The sequence below is a fragment of the Sander vitreus genome, chromosome 20, assembly GCF_031162955.1.
Source record: "Sander vitreus isolate 19-12246 chromosome 20, sanVit1, whole genome shotgun sequence".
In the NCBI taxonomy this organism is placed as follows: domain Eukaryota; kingdom Metazoa; phylum Chordata; class Actinopteri; order Perciformes; family Percidae; genus Sander; species Sander vitreus.
Genome location: NC_135874.1, coordinates 7694226 through 7714724, shown reverse-complemented (window position 1 = coordinate 7714724; position 20499 = coordinate 7694226). Strand labels below are relative to the sequence as shown.

General features: G+C 40.9%; 1 protein-coding gene across 1 annotated transcript in view; it reads left to right on the top strand.

Annotated features, from left to right (window-relative positions):
* Positions 1 to 20499, top strand: part of syne1b (spectrin repeat containing, nuclear envelope 1b) — an 82615-nt gene that overhangs the window by 17602 nt on the left and 44514 nt on the right. Inside the window, exons 15-55 of the mRNA XM_078277361.1 lie at positions 118 to 320; positions 444 to 608; positions 723 to 875; positions 978 to 1121; positions 1713 to 1880; positions 2070 to 2228; positions 2318 to 2482; positions 2731 to 2865; positions 3662 to 3820; positions 4294 to 4502; positions 5364 to 5472; positions 5651 to 5815; positions 6086 to 6253; positions 6404 to 6580; positions 7757 to 7897; positions 8000 to 8160; positions 8534 to 8684; positions 9044 to 9271; positions 9354 to 9452; positions 9626 to 9813; positions 10001 to 10124; positions 10255 to 10421; positions 10934 to 11087; positions 11230 to 11855; positions 12083 to 12262; positions 12765 to 12915; positions 13060 to 13218; positions 13684 to 13866; positions 14025 to 14126; positions 14297 to 14500; positions 14729 to 14936; positions 15405 to 15517; positions 15710 to 15915; positions 15999 to 16148; positions 16668 to 16959; positions 17113 to 17285; positions 17419 to 17728; positions 18001 to 18165; positions 18419 to 18775; positions 18907 to 19043; positions 19215 to 19392. Of these exons, the coding sequence (XP_078133487.1) occupies positions 118 to 320; positions 444 to 608; positions 723 to 875; positions 978 to 1121; positions 1713 to 1880; positions 2070 to 2228; positions 2318 to 2482; positions 2731 to 2865; positions 3662 to 3820; positions 4294 to 4502; positions 5364 to 5472; positions 5651 to 5815; positions 6086 to 6253; positions 6404 to 6580; positions 7757 to 7897; positions 8000 to 8160; positions 8534 to 8684; positions 9044 to 9271; positions 9354 to 9452; positions 9626 to 9813; positions 10001 to 10124; positions 10255 to 10421; positions 10934 to 11087; positions 11230 to 11855; positions 12083 to 12262; positions 12765 to 12915; positions 13060 to 13218; positions 13684 to 13866; positions 14025 to 14126; positions 14297 to 14500; positions 14729 to 14936; positions 15405 to 15517; positions 15710 to 15915; positions 15999 to 16148; positions 16668 to 16959; positions 17113 to 17285; positions 17419 to 17728; positions 18001 to 18165; positions 18419 to 18775; positions 18907 to 19043; positions 19215 to 19392 (7586 nt within the window). The remainder of the gene's footprint in view (positions 1 to 117; positions 321 to 443; positions 609 to 722; positions 876 to 977; positions 1122 to 1712; positions 1881 to 2069; positions 2229 to 2317; positions 2483 to 2730; positions 2866 to 3661; positions 3821 to 4293; positions 4503 to 5363; positions 5473 to 5650; positions 5816 to 6085; positions 6254 to 6403; positions 6581 to 7756; positions 7898 to 7999; positions 8161 to 8533; positions 8685 to 9043; positions 9272 to 9353; positions 9453 to 9625; positions 9814 to 10000; positions 10125 to 10254; positions 10422 to 10933; positions 11088 to 11229; positions 11856 to 12082; positions 12263 to 12764; positions 12916 to 13059; positions 13219 to 13683; positions 13867 to 14024; positions 14127 to 14296; positions 14501 to 14728; positions 14937 to 15404; positions 15518 to 15709; positions 15916 to 15998; positions 16149 to 16667; positions 16960 to 17112; positions 17286 to 17418; positions 17729 to 18000; positions 18166 to 18418; positions 18776 to 18906; positions 19044 to 19214; positions 19393 to 20499) is intronic.

Genomic DNA, 20499 nt, shown 5'->3' with positions numbered 1-20499 from the left:
TAACAGCCTGTAGCATCAATCAAAATGATCAATATAATCATTGGTTTTATACCTGTACAGTTGATACCCATATTGTGTTTTTAACTAAACTGAACTAGTTCCATATTTTACTTCCAGTTGATGAAGCAGAAGGGGTAAGTAAATTCCTTAATGATGCCACAGCTCAGTGGAGGAACCTGGCTTTGGAGGTGCGGAGTGTTCGCAGCATGCTGGAGGAGGTGATCTCGAACTGGGAGAAGTACAGTAGCACAGTGGCATCTTTGCAGGCCTGGCTAGAGGACGGAGAGCAGATGCTCAATCAGTCAGAGAATGCCAAACGTGTAAGTACAATCACAGATACTAGTCATGATAAACAGTAATATTTGTATTATACAGCTTATATTTTTTTCCCTGCTAAACTGTATGAGGAATGTTTTTGGTCTTTCCTTCCTTTTTTCTTTTAGGATTTCTTCAGAAACCTCTCTCATTGGATGCAGCAGCACATGGACATGAACGATGCAGGGAACTTTCTCATTGAGACCTGCGATGACACAGTCTCACGGGATCTGAAGCAGCAGCTTCTCCTTCTGAACGGGAGATGGAGGGAGCTGTTTGTCAAAGTCAAACATGTAAATGCCCTTTCAACAAATGTACCGTGAATAAATAATATAATGATCCCTTCTGTTGCATCAGCTTAAGTTTTCAAAAAGATAACTTACTGTCTTCCTCTGTTTCATTGGCAGTATGCAAGAGCCGATGAAGTAGATAAATTGAGACAAGACTACCACGATGGGATTAATACCTTGAAAATATTCATGGATGCAACCAATGAGAAGATGACTGCTCCTGTCCAAGTATCTTTCCTGAACGTCAGAGCCTTTGTTCAAGATGTTGAGGTAAGCAGCTGATTCGCTCATCCTTTCCTCTGTATAGACTGATCTTCATCTGTCTGCTGTGCAATGAAAAATCCCTATACTCTATATCCAAATTTACTGCAGGAAGTCAAGCACAAAGTGCCAGCTATGGAAGCCGCCTGTAAGGCAGCGAGCCGTACCGCTCAGCTGTTGACCAAAGACACTCCACAGGAGGAAGTTTCACAGATGATGGCTGTGATGGCTTCGGTCAAAGAGCAGCTGAGCAAGGTGTGTGCATGTCATTATACGTATGTTATTCACTTGTTTAGCTTTTCTTCTTTCTATTTTTACATGTGCATGTGTGTGTATTTGTGTATATTTTATAGTTAAACTGGTGCTTTTCAAGGTGCCCAGTTTGTTTTGAGGGTGCTTATAACTAGTTTTTTTTTGCCAGTGTTTATTATTTCTTCCTGATGTATTTAGGAATCCAAAACTATTTATACAAACATATTGGACTTCTTTTGGTTTTCTTTTACATAAAAATAAGCAAAGACATGACCAAACCTTATTCTTACCTTAACCAAAATAAGTTACCCTTTGTTATCCAAAAATTAACCAAAGCTTGAATAAATAAGGATTGCAGGAAATTTTTGGAACTTGGCAAAGATTAAAATGTGCTGTATCATAGCAAAATATAGGGCTGCTAATTTGCAAATATTATGCAAATGATTGTTTTAAGGATATGTAAAACATAGTTAATTTCTGCCATGGCATTAAAACCCCGAAAATATTAATTTATTTGCTTTAATTGATTTAAGATCAAAACAGCATATCAGCCACCTGTAGTTTGCTTTATTTAACATGCTTTCCTCCAATCAGGTAAGGGAGAGATGTTTGCCTCTGCTGAGGGAATCCCAGTCTCTATTACCTCCACTGGAAGAAATGGAGAAGAACATCACAGGCTTCTACCAGGCTCTGGAGAAGGCCAGTCATATCACCAGCACCGGTGACTCTGAGGGACCAGTAGACTTTAAACAGAAATGCCAGGTAACTAATACAGGAGTTTCAATATGGTACCATATCATTTGTATTGAATAATGTTTAAATATATAGATAAAGAAATTACATAACATACCTATAACTAGCATTTTCCATTTGTCATCATGTTAGTCTGAAAAGCACAGCCTCAAGATATTAATAAATGACTAACACTCTGCTTGTCATTGAATACTGCAGGAGCTGGCCACCTTCACACATAGCTGTAAGAAGTGTTTGGCAGCCATAGAGAGAAACCACCAGACCATCCAGAAAATAATGAACAGTAGTAAAACCCTCCAGTACATGGACATGAGCCTTTTGCAGAAAAGAGTAGCAGACCTGCAGTCCTCCTCACAGGTACAGTAAACATCCAAGGCCTATTTAATTTCTATTCAGCTCTTAGAAGTCTTTCAGTATTTAAAGAAATTACTTGTTTGTGTGTTAAGGGCATGATTAAGGAATCTACAGAGTGGCGGAAGCATGTGGAGGCAAACAGCTGCCTCATGAAGAGGTTTGATGAGTCACGGATAGAGCTGGAGAAGGTTCTTAAAACAGCACAGAACTGTCTGACAGAAAGAGGCAACCCAGAGGAGCTGCTCAAGAAGCACACGGTAAGAAAATTGTGCCTTGTGCCAGATTCAGGAAAGTACAGTTTAACATCATACAATGCCATACATAGCTGTGCATACAGTCTATCTTATGTCTATTTAACCACCACAGTCAGTCCTAGCACAGCATGGAACAATGCAACAGAGTAATATATACAGTACAATTAAAACAAAGAATAAGAAGAATGCATGTAATTAAGACATGACTTACTAAGTGTGACACATGATGGGGTCTTAATTTTTTTTTGCAGGAGTTCTTTGGTCAGCTGGACCAGCGGGTCTTGAATACATTCCTCAAGGCTTGTGATGAGCTGACAGATATTTTGCCAGAGCAGGAGCAGCAGTCGCTACAGGAAACAGTCAGGAAGCTGCACAAACACTGGAAGGTTAGTGCTTGACTAGTGTCATTTTTCAAGTGCAAGGATGCAGCTCCAAGTAGATTGCATAGACATTATGACATCTTTTTAAGTCCATTTTTAATTATGTCAATTAGATAAATATACATATATTCATTTTAGAAATTTCTTTTCAGCTCCACAATTGTGACATAAGGTATAAACCAATAGTAATAATTACGAATAATATATAATTCCAATCTTAATGTTTTTCCCTTTTTACTAATACAAATAAACCAAAATTTGTATAGCACTTTTCAACGTTAGCCCAAGTGTTGGAAACATTGGCGATTTTAGACCTCTAGCCAGATTCCTGCCTTTGGCTGAGTCTCTATCTAATCTGTCAGAGGGAGAGCAGGAGTGCAGTTGTAAAGTTCAACGTTGGTAGTCCCCAGAGAAGAAGTTGGTAATTTCATGGCGCAGATTAGACCCCAAATTGAAACCAAAGCAACTAAAATTGCTGAATGTTAGAAGATTGTGTCAGATTGGTCGTTATTACTGTGACTTATGTTATTACTGAAAGTGTCAGGTTTAGTTCCATCATAGTGTCAAAAACCGTTCGCTGACCTTGTTGTTCAGTAGCTAGCTCAGAGATTATCGGCTAATGAAATGACTGATTTAGCAAGGGGGGGTTAACACTTCTGCAAGGCACTGTATCCATGTCACATTCTAATCAGGGGCTGAGCCCCCCTAAAGGTCTGATCCTAGAATCGCCCCTGGTTTGAAACAAGCTGCACAGATTGCTTTGAATCTGGCCTTGTAATTGTCGAATTTTCTCATTTCACAGGACACTCAGACAGAGGCCCCCTTTCACCTGCTGCATCTTAAAGTGGAGGTGGAGAGGAGCAAGCTGATGGTGTTGCTGCAGGAGTGTCAGGCGGAGGTGACCAGGGAAAACCGCCACCTGGCTAGCATGGGGAGCGAGAGGCTCATCAAGGAGCACAGGGTGAGCATAGAGTGGCCGGCCAGCTGGCTGAGTTTCATGTATTGATCAACTCAATGTGAAACAATTCAATGCAAATTCACTGCTGTGCAGCAGCGTGGGAAGATTTTGATAATCTTGATCCAAAAGAACTGAGGCCCTTCCAGTGTCACTGCAGCATTTTGTTGTCTTACATTCACATACATTTTTTTCACAGGTTTTATTTTACATTTTCAACAAAATAAAAAACATACAACGCGCAACATGAACAAATCCCCCCCCCCCTTTCCGTCATCACCACCCACTCAGACAAAAATCAAGAAAAGATGACACAGCAACCACAACATTCCAGACCATTCAACAAAATAGACAATAACAGTTCCCTCCAGAAAGTCCAGGTGCACATTTGCTTTTTGATTGCAGGAGGAAATTTTATCCTGTATTCATGGTGGTCACTTCTAACAGAAGTAAATAATTGTGCTTTTGTTTTACTTTAGGCCTTCTTTAGGGAAAAGGGCCCCCATTCCATCTGTGAGAAAAGGCTGCAGCTGATGGAGGAACTCTGTCAAAAGCTCCCTGAGGGTGACCCTGTCCACCAGACCCTGGACACAGCGAGAAAGGACTTCTCTGAGGTCCGAGAGGAAATTGAGAACACCCATCAGAAGCTAATGCAGCACCCAGATAAATGGAAGGAGTACAATGCAAGGTGCACTAACTACTTATTTTGGTGAAGTTCTCTTTTAATGCTGCCAAGGGGTTGCGGTGGTTACAGTAGTCATACATACAGAATAGGGGCTGAGTTGTTGTCCAGCATAGGATTTAACCTTTCGCTGTTCAACAATAGAAGAATGTGTTGTTCATTCACCAGGCAGTGCCCTGCATTCATTACATACCAAAAGTAATCTTGTTTAAATGATTTTATATAATGTTTGCAATGCATATGGTTTTGATAGATCATTACTGAAAAGGCAAAGCTTCTTCATTCTGCACCATGTTGTCTTCATTGTCAACACACACTGTCCATAAAGAAAACACACAAAGGAGTCTGAACCAGACCATTTTCAGTTCTTGTGGCCACCACATGTGTAATAGCATCTTGAGGACGTGCACATTAGCAACAGCAAACTCCTTAACCTTCGAATGCAGGTGCCACTGACCTAAACAGAGAAAATATCTCTTCAATCTGTTATTTCTAAGCACTAATATCATTTTTGATGTAAGTGTTATCTAATGCACACCTGGTAGGCGGATGAGTTTATTTGAGATACAACATTGTGGTCGCGGTTCATAGAATACAAATACTATTTTAATTTGCATTTCTGCGGATTTAGACATTTATTCTTTTTTTTCAAAGGATGTTTTTATTAATTATGATGTGTTAATTATCTCAGGTATTTGAGACATGGGGCTTTAGGTTAAAGATGAGTTGATTCACTTTGTAAATTTGATGCCTGATAAAGGTCCATTAATGAAACAATTGGCCTTTAATAATTGCAGTATTTTCTTTCACAAGCAGTTATTCCTGAAATCATTTAACGTGACATGTTCCCGTCACGGTGTGTAACAGGTACGCTGAACTCTCTTGCTGGCTGATATCTAAAGAAAGCCAACTGAGGCTGCTGAGAAACCGAGCCAATGACCCCAGAAAATATGGCCAGGTGAAGGCTACCATCACGGTGAGTTAGTCCAAACACCCCACAGCCCAACTATTCACTGACAGTCCCTTCTTCGCCTCCTCTGTGATGTGTCACATGTGATGTGCTACCGGCTTGTCAGTGTCACTGCTGACAAGATGAGACTGTGACACTTTGTGTAAGATGACTCTTATGACCACAACTCTTTCGTTGTGTGCAGGAGCTGAGGAATGATGCAGAGCTACAGGAGGGGAATCTTGGCTGGCTAAAAGCTCGTATTGCCGTACTTATTGAGATCTGTGCTGACAGTGATGCCCAGAGGCAAGGAAGTGCACTGAGCAAGCTCTCTACTGATTTTAAGGGCCTTCTTGCTTCTCTCTTTGAGGTAGGTGCAGCTTTTTCTTGTTTTATTAGGGTCCCAGACATCATATCCCTTCTGGGAATCTACAGTATGCTACTTGAACATTTTAACATTATTTAAGGGACATACAGATACAGAAATAGTAAAACAATCTATATATATATATATAATCTAATTTAACATAACATTGTGCACATTATTAGGGCATTATCATACCACTTTGATTTATAGGTAAGATCTATTAATTCATCATGTTTGTTCTGATACCGTATATTTCTCTGTTATGTCTTCCAGGCTGAGAAGATGGTGCTGGCTGTGGGGGACTGTGTGCAGTTCAGGGAAGAGGTACAAACTACTTTGGATGATCTCGTCCAGGGTCAGAAAGAGGCTCAGGCCGAGGTCACCAAAATACTGGACTGTCCAACTGTGAGAGAAGCGCAGCAACTACTTCTTGTTCACCAGGTACAGTAACACAAACATTTTTATTTTTATTTTTTTATATAATTGGGGAAACAATTACTTGACTTTTTTATTATCATTGTTTTGAAGTCAGAGTTTGCTTATAATTAATTTCAATAGATTAACACTTTAAGTATGTCTTCCTTCCCATAGCAACTGTTAAAACGTTTAAAGATGAAGAGAAAGGATGTCCAGCAGCTGATCACCAGAGGCCAGCAGCTCCAGGCTGAAGAGGGTTTGGGAGAGACTCTGCAGCAGGACCTGCAGAGTTTAGAGAACACACTCAGCAAAATGGAGCAGAATATGGATTCACAGGAGCAAAGCCTCGAGGTGAGCAATGTTACTTTTTCGGGAAAACTTTGGGACACTGTTTCACAGTGGATTAAATCAGCACTGTTGCTCTGAATAATAACAACAAACTTAGAATGCAGAAGCAAACTAGCATGACAGAAAGGGTCTTTAATTTTCTTAACATCGAAAAACTCAGAAGGCCTCTTTTTTTGTTTCTCCGAATAATTACTGTAAAATTAATGTTACAATGTGATCTATAAATGTCAGCCTTTGAGCTTGATGACAAATCTCATCTCATGATCAATATAGATACGTATTTAATGACGTTCTGTAATGGTTTTTACTAGGCTCCCTTTTTATTTATGCTGCATACTCCTACAGTATATGTGTTCTAATTCTGTTTTGCCTTCTTTTTGTCTTGTTTCTTTGTAAAGTATAATATCAACCTGCCCATGGACTGTAAATGGAAACAAAAATTAATCTTTTTGGCTAACTGACACAATTACATCATATTAATGTTAATTAATGTGTGTTGTCCCTAATAAATTAATAAATAAATATTTATACTCTTTTGCTGGAAGGACTTTTCTCCTGAGGCTTTACAGTTCCTTTAGAGGGTAGTGATGCAGTAAGTCAGTAATCATAATCTTGATGGTGCCTTAACAGAACGCAAACAGGATGGAGGCGGGAGTCCTGAAATGGAAATTTTGTTTGGCTTGTGTGTGTTTGGTAGAATGCACTATAGATCTCAGTAAGGTGCACACCAATCTAGCTGATGTTTCTGACTCTGCAGCAGAAACCGTGCTGCAGCACCACTGGGGCGAGGTGCTTGCAGACTACCTCTGTCAGTATGCTGACTCATCACCCTTGCTAATAAAGCCAAACATGGTGGTGTCATCTGCATACTTAATGATGTCATGTGTTCTTTTGGGGTCGATCTTGATCTTGGATTACTGACATTAGAAAGTAAATATTTTCCTATTTCCCCTAATTTTTTTTCCTGATGTAACTTATACTACATTCAAGTGATAGTGACAGTGAGAAGGTCCAATAGCAGTAATGTCCAAGTTTGCTGCTAAACAGCATTATATTTGACAAACATCTCATATTATTAGTCTCTTCTATCCATTTTGAATTGGCTATGTTGTGTGTTATAGATAAAGCGCTGTGTGGAGTAGATTTGATATCAATTATTTTGGGCATTGTCATCCCCAGGTCACACTGGCAGCCTGGCAGGAGTTTGACAGCCAGCAGGAGGCAGTGCATGAGTTTGTTAATAAGGCACGCTCATCTATGGACAGAGACCTGAACTTCAGCAGTCCAGAGAGTCTGGCAGTTGAACTTGACCAGGCCAGAGTAAGTCAAGTTTGTGTTGTGCACCTGCTGACGTACTCTGTGATTTATTACTATATATTAGCTAAATGAAGAATATTATCAATGTTCTTTTTTTGTAAACAGGTGTTGTTGAAGCAGTGTGAAGCAAAGGCCTCACATATGAACACGTTGCTTAAGAGAGCAAAAGAAATCCAGCTTGGTCCAAAGAACAAGAATCTGCTTTTACAACAAGCTCGTTCCATCAGTGAGCAAGTGGACAAAGTCGAGGCTGGGCTCAAGAAAGAGTAAGATGATGAATTTCATTCTTGTTGCGTTTGCTAGATAATGTTTTAGTTGTCTTCAAATAGTGTTTCCAAATACGTTATGGTTTTCAAATACATTATGGGTTTAGCCTAATATGATATTGTACCAGATGTACTGTACTATACCAAAGGGCAATACAACACAATTTAAAATGTACATAGTAACACAGGTGTATCTGAAAGTCAATTGAGAATGTATTTGTGTGATTAATTACCTGACCTCCAATCTCAAGGACAAGAGTAAACCCAAATATCTGGTGCTCTGTATATGACATGATTGCCAATATTTATTGTTTAATTGTAGTTATTAATTAATTAATACTGCCAATTTATAGTTAATACTCTTGTGTTCCAGTGTCAAGACTCTGGAAGAAATGAAAACTCAGTGGGATCAGTTTGGAGCTAGGTTTGAAACCTTTTCCTTGTGGATATCTGACAAGGAAAAGCAGCTGGATGTACTGAAATCTTCTACTTTGCCTCTTGTGCAACAGATCAACACAGTAAAGGTACAGTATTGTGTATATAAATCTACAACCGTGCCCTAACAGTAATCTTAGCCAATCAGTAAGGCTGTTTTAAAGTGCCATTGGTGTTAAAAAGCAACATCACAGGCCTTCTTTGCCCAAGCCCTGACACACTGTCTCTGTTTTGACACCTGCATTAGCCCTCTGCCATTTAAAAAGCAACTGTTTGGGGAAGTTTAATGGGCCATAGTAGCCAAAGCTATTATAGGCACCAACCTAAGTACTGTTCATTTTACCATACTGAATGCCGCCCCCGAAATACTGTACCCAACAAAATTCCATAGTTTCACCTCCACCTGACAGTTATAAAGAATGTTTTCTATCCATCCCTGCATGTCCAGAATGTTGGTGCAGAGCTTCAGGAGCGAGCTGAGGTTCCTTGTCAGCTGGAGGCAGATTCCCAGGCACTAGCCCAGTTTGTATCTTCAGGGGAGGCAGCTCGCATCAAGGCCCGTCTGACCCAAATCGGCAGGTACTGGGAGGAGCTGAAGGAGAGCATACAGCAGCTTGATGGACAGCTGGAGGAAAGCTCCTCTCACCAGCTGAAGTTCAGAATTAGCCTTGAGGAGGTGAATTGGCATATTGATACTTTTTTTGTTTTAATACATATCATGAAAGACAGTTACAGTTCTGATCTTGTTTTTCTCCTAGGTGCAAGCATCTCTCAGTGAGCTACACACAAAACTGGAACATCCTATCAAATCCTGCACCTCCTCATCAGAGACCTACAAAGCTCTTCAAAACCACATGGTGTTTAGTTGTTTATACGTTTATCTTTTATTTTAAAATATTTCTATACATTTGTTTTCCATGTACTTTGCTCCTGTAATGTAAAGGAACTGCAAAGCTTAATACAGTGCCATCTGTCTTCCAGCTCACAGATAATGCTGTGTGAGTCACTGTCTTGTGCTTTTGTCCTTCAGGATGTCTGTCAGCATCAGGAGAAGCTGAAGGGAACCTTGCTGTCTCTGTCAGCTGGTGCCCGAAGACTCAGTGAGAAAGAGCAAGCAGAGAGAACTGTGACAGAACTCAACAACAGCTATGACCAAAACGTACAGAAGGCAAAGGACAAACAGAGCACTCTGGAAAACCTGCTTTCTCTTTGGCAAAAGTATGAGCTATTTAACATATGTGGGATTTTTACATCATGTGAATAAAAACGGTATTAATAGATAAATTGGAAAACTGGCTTATCCAGTTGATGCTAATGTAAACACTCCACTTGCAGTAAAGTACAGCCAACAGTGTAAACTGAAAAATAAATCTAAGACACCAGTTTTTCTATTGATGCGTTTCAGGTATGAGAAACAGCATTCAAACTTTGTTTCCTGCTTGGAGAGAAGTGAATCTGCATCCAAACCGGAGAGTCAGTATCTGGCAGCTGATAAAGCCAAGCTCCACACAGAGCTACAAGATTTGCAGGTACACTACATACACATGTGAACAGACTTTTGCTCCCATAACATGATGAATCAATAACACACACGTAAAAAAAAAGAGAAAATATTTTGAGTGAACGTTTTTTTTTAAGAAAAGTTTGTTTCTCTTGCAGGCCTTGCACTCTGAGGTCCAGTCTCTCGCGCCTGCCTATGCTGAACTGGTATCTGTGGGGACATCTTTGTGTCCTACTGCACCAGAAGACAGAGTGAGGCAGATTAAAGACGAGCTGGAGACCCTGCAGCAGAGATTGCATGCTCAAAATGAAGTCTTCCCTCAAAGGTAAGGAAATCTAAAACAATCAAAATCATATTTTTTCTTTATTGTTATTTTCTTTACAGGTCACACATACTCTATTAATACTATTTATATTAATAGTAATGGTATTTCTGTGGTGTATGTTTTATATTGGTGTGAGTAAGTGTTTAAATGATACAAAGTCATGTTAAAGTATTTCAGCAGCCACAAATGCAGTTAATTTGATGCTTTTCTAAAATATCAGTGGCAAGTGCTTATGTCTGCTCAATCAAAGAGTCTGGCTATGTTTTGTCTATGTTTTGGATTTTCTTAGACACCATATTAAATATAATACATGTTTATTATAGATATTCAGTATGTACATTACACCGTAGATCAATCATATACAGTTAAATGTAGTGTAGCAATGATGATGATGGAATATCAGAGTGTGAAATATTTGAGTGACTTTGATAAAACTATACAGTACAAGTGCTGATTAAAGGAGGTCTTGTCTTTATTCATTTGACTCACTATGCTGCTGTTTTGTCCCCCAGAATCAAAGAGCTTCAGAGCCACCTCTCGCTGGTGGAGCAGTTTGACCAGGCCCTGCTCAAATTCTCCCAGTGGAGTGAGAACATGCTCTCAAATCTGCACTCAGCTTCTCAAATCAACATCAGCAACCTGCAGTCTGCCACTACACAAGTAAAGGTAAAAACCACACAGATTCATTGTTCATCCCTTTGTGCATGCAGGATGCTACTCCTTCCAGGGCCACTTATAGTCAGTTGGCCGAACAAATAGCATCTTGCTTAATAGCAACAACTGATCCTCTATCAATTGCCTTTTACAGGAGACCCAGGCGGCGTTACAGAAGCAGTCCAGTGTGAGAACGAGCTTAGAACAGCAGGCCGAGAAGCTCTGTAAGTTCTGTGAGCCTAGTGATGTACAGCTCCTCCGCAGCAGAGCAGACAGCTGTCTGCAGCCCTACCTGGAGGCCCAGCACATAGCCGAGCTCCAGTTAGAGTGCCTTGAAAGGCTTGAGGCTTTTCTGCAGACCCACGGTGTGGCTGCAGGGGTGTTGCGGGGTCTGAGGCAGACTGTGGAGAGTGCGGGGAGCTGGGATCGCGGAAAAGTAGAGGAGCTGCAGCAGGAGCTGGCCACTATTGTCCCAGACATTAGCCAGCTCGAGACTCTAGCCGTCAATCTGGACAGCAGCCTCTGCAAAAGCCATCTCCACATCGGTGCTGATGAGGGTTCTCGTAAGTCATGCCGCATGCTGGCTGATTCACTCAGTGCTGAGCTGGATGCAGTGAGGAACTTGCTTGGTACTAAGCAGAGTGAAGCAGAGGCCCTGGGAGCTCTCTGGACGTCATTTAGACAGCGTAAAGAACAGCTGCTCAAAGCTGTGGAGGACATTGAAGAAAAAGCCGACAACCAGAGCTTTAAAGAGCCCAGCCTGCATGCGCTACAACAGAGGTAAAGCATTATAAGAGTGTTATCAGATTAATATTTGTATTGGTTCAATACTATAATTTAAAAAAAAATTTAAGTATTTTTCGGAGCATTGAGCTGTTGCGGACTTTACCTTCTTTCTACATTTACTTTTTTGTCCTGCACCAGCAACTACATGGATGTGCACTGCATTGTCTTTTTATGTACATTATACATGTGCAACAGCAACGTATTGTCCTTCTGTTTGTCAGGCTAAGGTTCTTTAATCAGCTGGAGGATGAGCTACAGTCACACCAGCATGAGGAGCAGTGGCTGAGGAACAAGGGCAACCAGCTGGCCCAGAGAGATGCAGAGTTGGCTGGGGAGGTGTTGAGGGAAATCAGCCTGCTGGAGACCACATGGGAGGACACCAAGAGGCTCATCACAGAGAGGTACTGAGGGAGTGGAAGAGGGTTTTTCATGAGTCAGGAAATATTGCATTATCAGAAAGTGCAGGGTAAAAAAGAAGAAACATTACTCAAAACAAAAGCTAATCAATACTGAGAAAGAACAAAAGACACATCTTACTGGGAGAAATAGTCAGTGGTTAGTCATTTTCTTTTCTTATTTATGTTCAATCAATTTTTAGAGATTTGAACTCTCTGGTGTAGTACTTTGTTCTCACATACACTAACTAAAGGACTAAATTATAAAACACACACTTTTTGGGCAGAAAAACATTGTGACACTGACTTATATGCTTGATTGTTTAAAGTTTATTGTACTTACTACATTACATTACTTCTGGGATGTGAAAGGTTCAAGCAATACAAACTTTCCAACACTCCAAGAGTTTGTTGGCATTTATTGTATGTTTATTGCATGTTATACTGTATTTACAGTTATTGTACATACTCTTGTATGGGTAATACACTTTCTCTCTCTCTTTGACAGACAGGAGCAGTGCAATGTCCTTGTGGAGCTTATGCGAGAATACCAAATCCTGAAAACCTCCATCAGCAGCATTATTGAGAGCACTGAACCTCTGGTTGAGATAAGCTCTGTTTTAAAGGACCATGAGGAAACCAGGAGGTCACTAACCAAGGTCAGTTCAAATATCCTCTCACTTTCTTGTAATTAAACTGTTCATTGTACAAATCCAGAAAAAAAGTATCTTAGTTCTTGGTTTTGTCTTTATGATTGGTAATCAGAATGCTGTAAAGGTTTGCTGTGTTTACTCCATCTGTAGCACGAGGCAGTGAAGGTAGAGATGGCTAGCAAGCAACATGAACTGGACCAGTTTTCCAGTAAAGGAAAACAACTGGTGATTGAACTGAAGAAGATCCCCGAGTGTAACACTCAAATGATGAAAAAGGACATGGAGACACTTGTTGATCAATGGCTGGATGTAAGTGTGATGTGTTGATTTCATATATATATATATATATATATATATATAACAATGGAGAGGATTTGTCAACAAGAATATAAAATACTGTTAGCCTGATCCTTTAACAACTAACAGTTAAAACTTTAACCTACATGGTTTTTGCTACATCGCCTCACACCAAATTTGATAAGGCATTGGGTGTCCTCACAAGTACAAAAGACCACTCCCATAATGTTGTCCTTTGTGGTCAGGAGTGCAAAAGACCTGAACATTTTTTGCTCTTTCACATCTCACAGAATCATAATACACTGAATTGCCAAGTGCAATTTATATACATATATTTGTCTAGAAAACATAATTGAAATGTAGAGCTTTGTGATCTGTAATTTGTTGCATTAACAGTGCAACCTAATACAAAACATAAAAGCTCCGTGCCAGACGCACTACAGAGAGTAAACGTTTGTGACTTAATCCACTTCTCAGGTGTCTGAGAAGATAGATGATAACATTGATCGCCTGAACCAGAGTTTGATACTGTGGGAGGATGTGCGTAAAATCAGCGAGGACACTGACAGCTGGACAAGCAGCTGTGTGATTGAACTAAATGAGAGCTTGAACAACCTCAATGACAGTCAGAAGGTGTCGGCAAGGCTATCCATGTTACAGGTAAGACTTTTGATATAGTAAAACCAGGTATAAATTAGTTCTACCTACTTTGGTGCCTGATAAGTATGGTATAGTGTCTCGCAGATTACCAAAGAAAACCAAGAAAAGCAACTCAGAGGGGGTGTAATACATATTTTTCTTATTTCATACATCCACAGGCAGAAATGGGCGAAAAGGAGCAGAAACTTGACACCCTGCAGAGAAAAGTATCAGAGCTGAAGAAGTGCAGTCAAAATCAAGAGACCCCTGCTAAATTACAGGTACTAAATATTTTTTATAATCTCATTTTTTGATTTTCTGGTTGGACTGTATTTCACAAGTGATACTACATTTGCGCTAATTGACCAACAGATATTAGCCCCTGACCCTGTAGGTCCTCCCCTTTACATGCATGTGTGTCACCCACAAATCTTTATTCTACTTTCATCAGGTGCTGGAAAATGACCTTCGTAAAAAGATCAACACAGTTCAGAAGCTACATGAGCAGGCAAGGGGAAACCTCATGGACTTCACTTCTCAAAGGAGACAGCTGGAAGACTACATCTCACAGATGTCTGCATGGCTAAAAAGTATGGAGGACTCCCTTGTTTCTTCTCCCACTGGATCGGATCCTGAAGACATCTGCAGAGTGAAGGTGCATCCTAAATAACAATGACATTGTAAAGTACAACTCTTGAAGCTTGGTTCAATATGTATGCAATGTACTTTTGTAAACATGAGAAAAGGGGATTTCAATATAAGCGTTTGGGATACAAAGTGATCTTGACACTGTCACTGGTTTGTGAGTTGTTTGTTCTACAGTACAGACATGAGAAGGTAAGGAAGCTTATAAACTAAACTCTGTTTTTAACATGTTTTAAAGGACCTTCAGAAAGAGTTGCATAATCAGCAGGGGAGTATTGACTCCACGAGGGAGAGCCTCAACACGCTGTGTAGAAAATATCCCTCTGAGGAGCTGGCTGGTTTGGGTTCCGCTCTCACTGACCTCATCAAGACTTATGAGTCTGTGAACCAGATTTCTGCCAGAACGCTGGCATCACTGCAGAACTGTCTTCAGCAGCAGTTTAATGGTAAGAAATTAGAAGAACTAATCTGAACAAAGTGTGTAGCTCACCTGGTGCAAAGTTTGACTCTGACCCGTAGCTCTTTGCTGTATGTTGTCCTCTCTCTCTCTCTCTCTCTCTCTCTCTCTCTCTCTCTCTCTCTCTCTCTCTCCCCCCATTCATGTCAATCAGCTGTACTAAATAAAGGCAAAAAAGCCCCAAAAAATAAAAAAAATAAAAATGTGTAGTGTTACTCAGTGGTCACTTGATGTGGTAGCTTACATGCCACACTGTCATAATGCTAATGTTCTAAACAATGCAATACAGCACAATACATTAAACTATTGCACTACCTCCTGTTTCTGTGACCAGATCATTAACTTTACTTTTTGTAGCCCCTATTAATTTCTTGCTTTTTAATGAGACACTCTGCTTCCTATAGTGGTCATGGAGTGCAAAACACTATTAATTATCTTTCTCCCCCTGCCTCCTCAGATCTAGTTCAGGAGTTCCATCGTTGGCTTTCAGAACAGAGGGAGATAGTAAAAGAGTGCTCTGACAGATCTGGAGACACTCAAATTGTGGAACGTAAACTACAGAAACTAAAGGTAAAACTGATACTCCACTGAAATAGCTGTTCACTAAATTATAGTCTTTGATGAGGATGAGAGTAGAATTTTGAATGTGCTCTTATTTACAACTGGTGAAATGAAAGAATAACCAAAATCCTTTATTCAAAAACATCCTATGTGCCAGGAGTTACAAATACAAAGCTATAAGTGATGTGGTTTGTCTGTCAGGGCGCCATGGATCGTGTGGAGGAGGGTGAAGTACGTCTTACTCAGGTCTGTGAGGAAGGAGAGAAGCTCTTACTCCATCTTCCCAAAGCAAGCGCTGGGCAAGTCCAGCAGCACCTTTCCTCCATCCAGCAGGACTGGGACAGTTTTGTGGAGCAGTGCAGACAGAACCAACAGATCCTGGAAGACAGTGCATCACTCATGAAGGGGTAGGAGAGTCACACAAACCAGGTCTGTAAAACACTTTGTAAGCCAACCATTTATTTAACATTGTATTGTAAATTCCTTGTAGGTTTGAGGGTCGCCTTAAGAAGCTCAGGTGGTGGTTGGAGCACATGGAAAAAAGGATGACCACAGATCTGCTTGAAGCCAAGCAGCGTGGTCCTGAAAAGGCTGTGCTTGAGCAGGTGGAGGAATATCAGCAGGAAGTGCTCAAAGAAAGGTGCTGAATCTGCTTCAAGTCTGTTTTTACTAAGAAAAGAAAATTGACTGTTTCAATTTTTTTTCATTGTCTCTGAATGTCTCCAAAAGGATCCCTAATACTTGTCCCCAATCAAACATCAAAGTACTCTTTAGGGCTATGCAATTAATCGAAATTTAATCGTGATTATGATTTTTCCAGTGATCACAAAAACCGAATAATCGAGAAAAACAATTATTTTACGTTTTGCAAGTAAATTCTTATTTTCTCTTGTGTTCTGAATGAAAAAATAAACTTTAAATAGGAAAAGTATTAAGGCAAATTTCGCAGTTGTATGTTTTTTTTTAACAGGTGATTTAACTTTTTCCACAGTTTTTTAAGTTCAATAATTGCAACATCTTTCCAGAAGTCAACGAGTAATCGTGTTAAATTATCGTGATTTCAATATTGACCGAAATAATCGTGATTAAATCTTTTTCCATAATCGAGCAGCCCTAGTACTGTTTATAGCTTAATTACATTTGAAACCTTTCCATGCAGGGATTCGTTTGAGCGCCTGTGTCAAGAGGGCCAAGCACTGAATGAAGGCGGGCGAGGCGATGGTAGTGAGACAAGAGTGTCAGCTCAGCTGCAGTCACAGCACCAGGCCTTACTGAGGCGTGGGAGGGAGAGGCTGCGCAGCTGCCAGCTCACTTTACAGGAGCAACAGGCCTTTGAAGAGACATTGCAGACTACCTGGGCCTGGCTTAACGGAGCCCAGGAGCGCCTGGCGTCTCTCAACAGCACATTTGGCAATAAAGAGACCCTGGAAAAAAGACTAGGTCTTGTACAGGTCAGTGAATAATGTCCTGAACCATACATATTGTTCTTTATTTTCTGGACAAATTTTGAAACACAGAAATTGTCTTGTAGTAATTTACCCTTGCAGGATTAATAAAGTATGTCTTAGTTTGCCCATGGCTCTTTCTTGCTTTTATACATGCAGGATATCCTGCTAATGAAGGGTGAAGGTGAGGTGAAGCTCAACATGACCGTAGGAAAAGGAGAACAGGTCCTGAAGCACAACAGAATGGAGGGGCAGGAGGCCATTTGTTCACAGCTACAGAGCCTGAAGGATGCCTGGGCCAATATGTTGATGACTTCCATGAGTTGCCACAGGTAGGCAATGTGTCATCTTCTGCACCCCAGGAGAACAGTCAGGCAGTGTGCTGATAACGCCCACTGACATAGTTCATAATTGAGGGTAAATGCACTGCTTAATTTTCTTATAAAATGTTATTATTGTCCATAGTCGTCTGGAGTGGACAGTAGCCCAGTGGACCAGCTATCAGGACAGTAAAAGCCAACTGGAGCAGTGGATGGAGTCGGTGGAGCAGGAGGTGGGGATGACTCTGCCTCAGCAGCCAGGCCTCAAAGAGAAGTCGGCTTTGTTGGAGCGCCTCAGGGCCATCCAGGCTGATGTGGACGCTCATGCGGCAGCACTGTCACGCCTAACGGACAAAGCAGTGGAGATGCACGAAAAAACTGCTGACCAGACATTTGGACCAGATTCGAGGGCAGAGCTCAATGCACATTTTGCTGATATCTCAGCTGTTGTCAAGGTGATCTAAATACAGGCACAAGCTTTTGTTGCAAGGTGGTCAAAATTTAAAGACTGGTTACATTAAGCAATATGAGATAGAATTTCAGTATATTAAATTGACTTTAACTGTGATAAACACAAACTTTCAAGGTTGCAAACTGGCAACCCACTTTCCCTGCCACAGAATTAGTCTAAAACATACATTCAAATATTTGCAAATGCTATTTCATGAGACAGTGCCTCATCCATATCTGGTTTTTAATCTTTACATTGTCTTTTTCTTCCACAAAGGGTAAAGTGCAGTCCATGCAAAGCATTGTGTCTGAGCATGAGCAGTATCTTGATGCTGTGAGAGACTTCAATGACTGGCTGATTTCAGCAAAAGAGGAACTCCAGCGCTGGTCAGACCTGTCAGGAGACTCAGTCTCCATTAAAAGAAAGCTCTCCAAGGTGCAGGTGAGAAACAATCTCTATCTGCCTCCTGGTCACATCCAGCTGAGAGATGTTTTGTCCTTCAAAGTGTTTTATATTTAACACCCAGGGTCTTCTCCCAATTGATTGTTACCTGAATACCTCCACCAGGAGGCACCTGGGATGCATCTTTACCAGCTGTTCAAACCAGTTCAACTGGCTCTTGGGAGTTACTTTACTCATAACTATTTTTTTATTTGACAGAGATGACAATTGTGATCCCTTTTGGTCTTTCCAGGAGTTGCTTGACTCTAAGCAGCGAGGCAGAGAGAGACTGAACCGGGTTCAAAGATGTGGGGCAGTGTCAAGAGATCACACTGGCTCAGGGGGCTATGAGGCTATGGAGCGAGAGGAAGCAGCCCTCTTTTCGTCATGGGACCAGTGGGAACGGGGTGCACTGCAGACACGGGCTAGTCTGGAGACTGCCCTCTCCCAGATAGCCAGCTCTGAACAAGAGTTCAGCAGCCTGTCAGCACAGCTGGAGCAGGACCTGCACGACTTCAGCCGTCAGCTTAAGGACTGGCGTCTGCAGTTGGCTCAAGCAGAGAAAAAAAATGAAGGAGAGGAGGCTGTTAAAGGCTGGCAGATAGCAAAGGTAGGTCTCGGCTTAGTTTAGTTCCAATAATAAACTGCCAATAATTGGAAACAAGCAGTGATGGCAGTAGATGACTAATTTATACGAAATGCTAATGTTGATCAGTAGTTGGTTGTTTGTTTTCTACCCAGGACACTTTGGAGGAGCTTGTCAAAGCTGAGCCCGTGTCAGATAGTCTGAAGACTCAACTCAATGATCTGTGCCGATTCTCCAGGGAAATGGGCACACAATCTGAGAGAGTGTCTGCTCTAATTAAGGAATACAACAGGTGAGAAAAGTGTAAATATGATTTACACAGGATCACGGGTCACACTGTTAGATTAAATGCCTAAACAACCTATGGTCAAACCAACAAGCACCAACAAGCCTGAGACCAAAGAATTTACAAAAATGTTTGGATTTCTAAATTGATAAACAATGATACATGACTTGTTTCTAGTCTCAGTCTCCAAGCGTCCAGGGAGTGCCAGAGCAAAGAGAAGCTGCTGGAACAAGGGTACCGCTCAGTCTTCAGAGAGTTCCAGCAATGGTTGGTCAATGCCAAGATCAACACGGCCAAGTGCTTTGACGTACCTCAAAATCTCAATGAAGCCTCATCTAGCTTGCAGAAGATTCAGGTACCGCACTCAAAGTCAAATGCCATGGAACATTCAGTCACTATTGCACTGCCATAATTAAAAGTTTGATTACCAATGAGGGAACCATCAGGTGGATTTTAATTTGCAACAATTTATTGTCAAACGATTAATTTTTTTAAATCGCGATTAATCGCTGAATTTCTATAGTTCATCACGATTAATCACGTTTTATCACATGTTTAAAATTCTATTATTTTGCATTTCAGAACTGTGTTTAAGTACATATTAACAATGGAAAGCAATTCTTACCAGTGGATCTTGATTGGGAATCAAATGAATGCAAAGAAAGTGACTTTATGAACTTGATTTTAAGTTTTGTATTTGTACAAAAGGAAAATGTGTGAATCTAGTCACACATTTTAATCTAGAGTCAATACAATAACTTATTTCACTAGTAAATAGCTGTTGAACGACAAAAACAACCACCAGATGGGAAATGGGCAAATTAACAATAACTTTGAATGCACCACGAGGCTGTAAGTTACCAGTTTCATTGAACGCACCGTCTGTGATTTTCCGACAACGGCAGATGCAGATTGTTACATCCCGGTGTTGGAATCCTCTACAGTGAAATACAGTCACCCTTTACACCGTTTAGCTGTCAGCATTGTAACCGTGTTTAATCCAGCTGCTAGCTAGCGGTAGGCTAACGTTAGCGGCTGCTGTCGAATGTAGTGTTAACTAGCGTCACGTGCAGCGATGTTTCTGTTTCCTGTAACGTCTGTTTCAGAGCATCAGAGAGAAGTGCAGACATATCAGTGGCACCGGAATGAGGCACCGGAATCCGCGTTAGTATTCCTGCAGCAGCAGGATATGTTATGAGGAAGTATGGCAGCTTGATGATAAGTAAAGGTGCGGCAAAGGGTCAAAATAGTAGCCTGTTAGGCACGACACAAAGCCAAGTGAAGTGTAAAATAAATTAATAAATGGCGGCATGCGATTAATGCGAATAAAAAAATGTAACGTGTTGTGGTCGGCCCTTAATCGCATCACATCATTAACGCGTTAATGCTGACAGCCCTAGATATAACTGTAACAAAATAACTTCCTGCCTCAGGCAGGCAGGCACACGCACAGTGACACAGG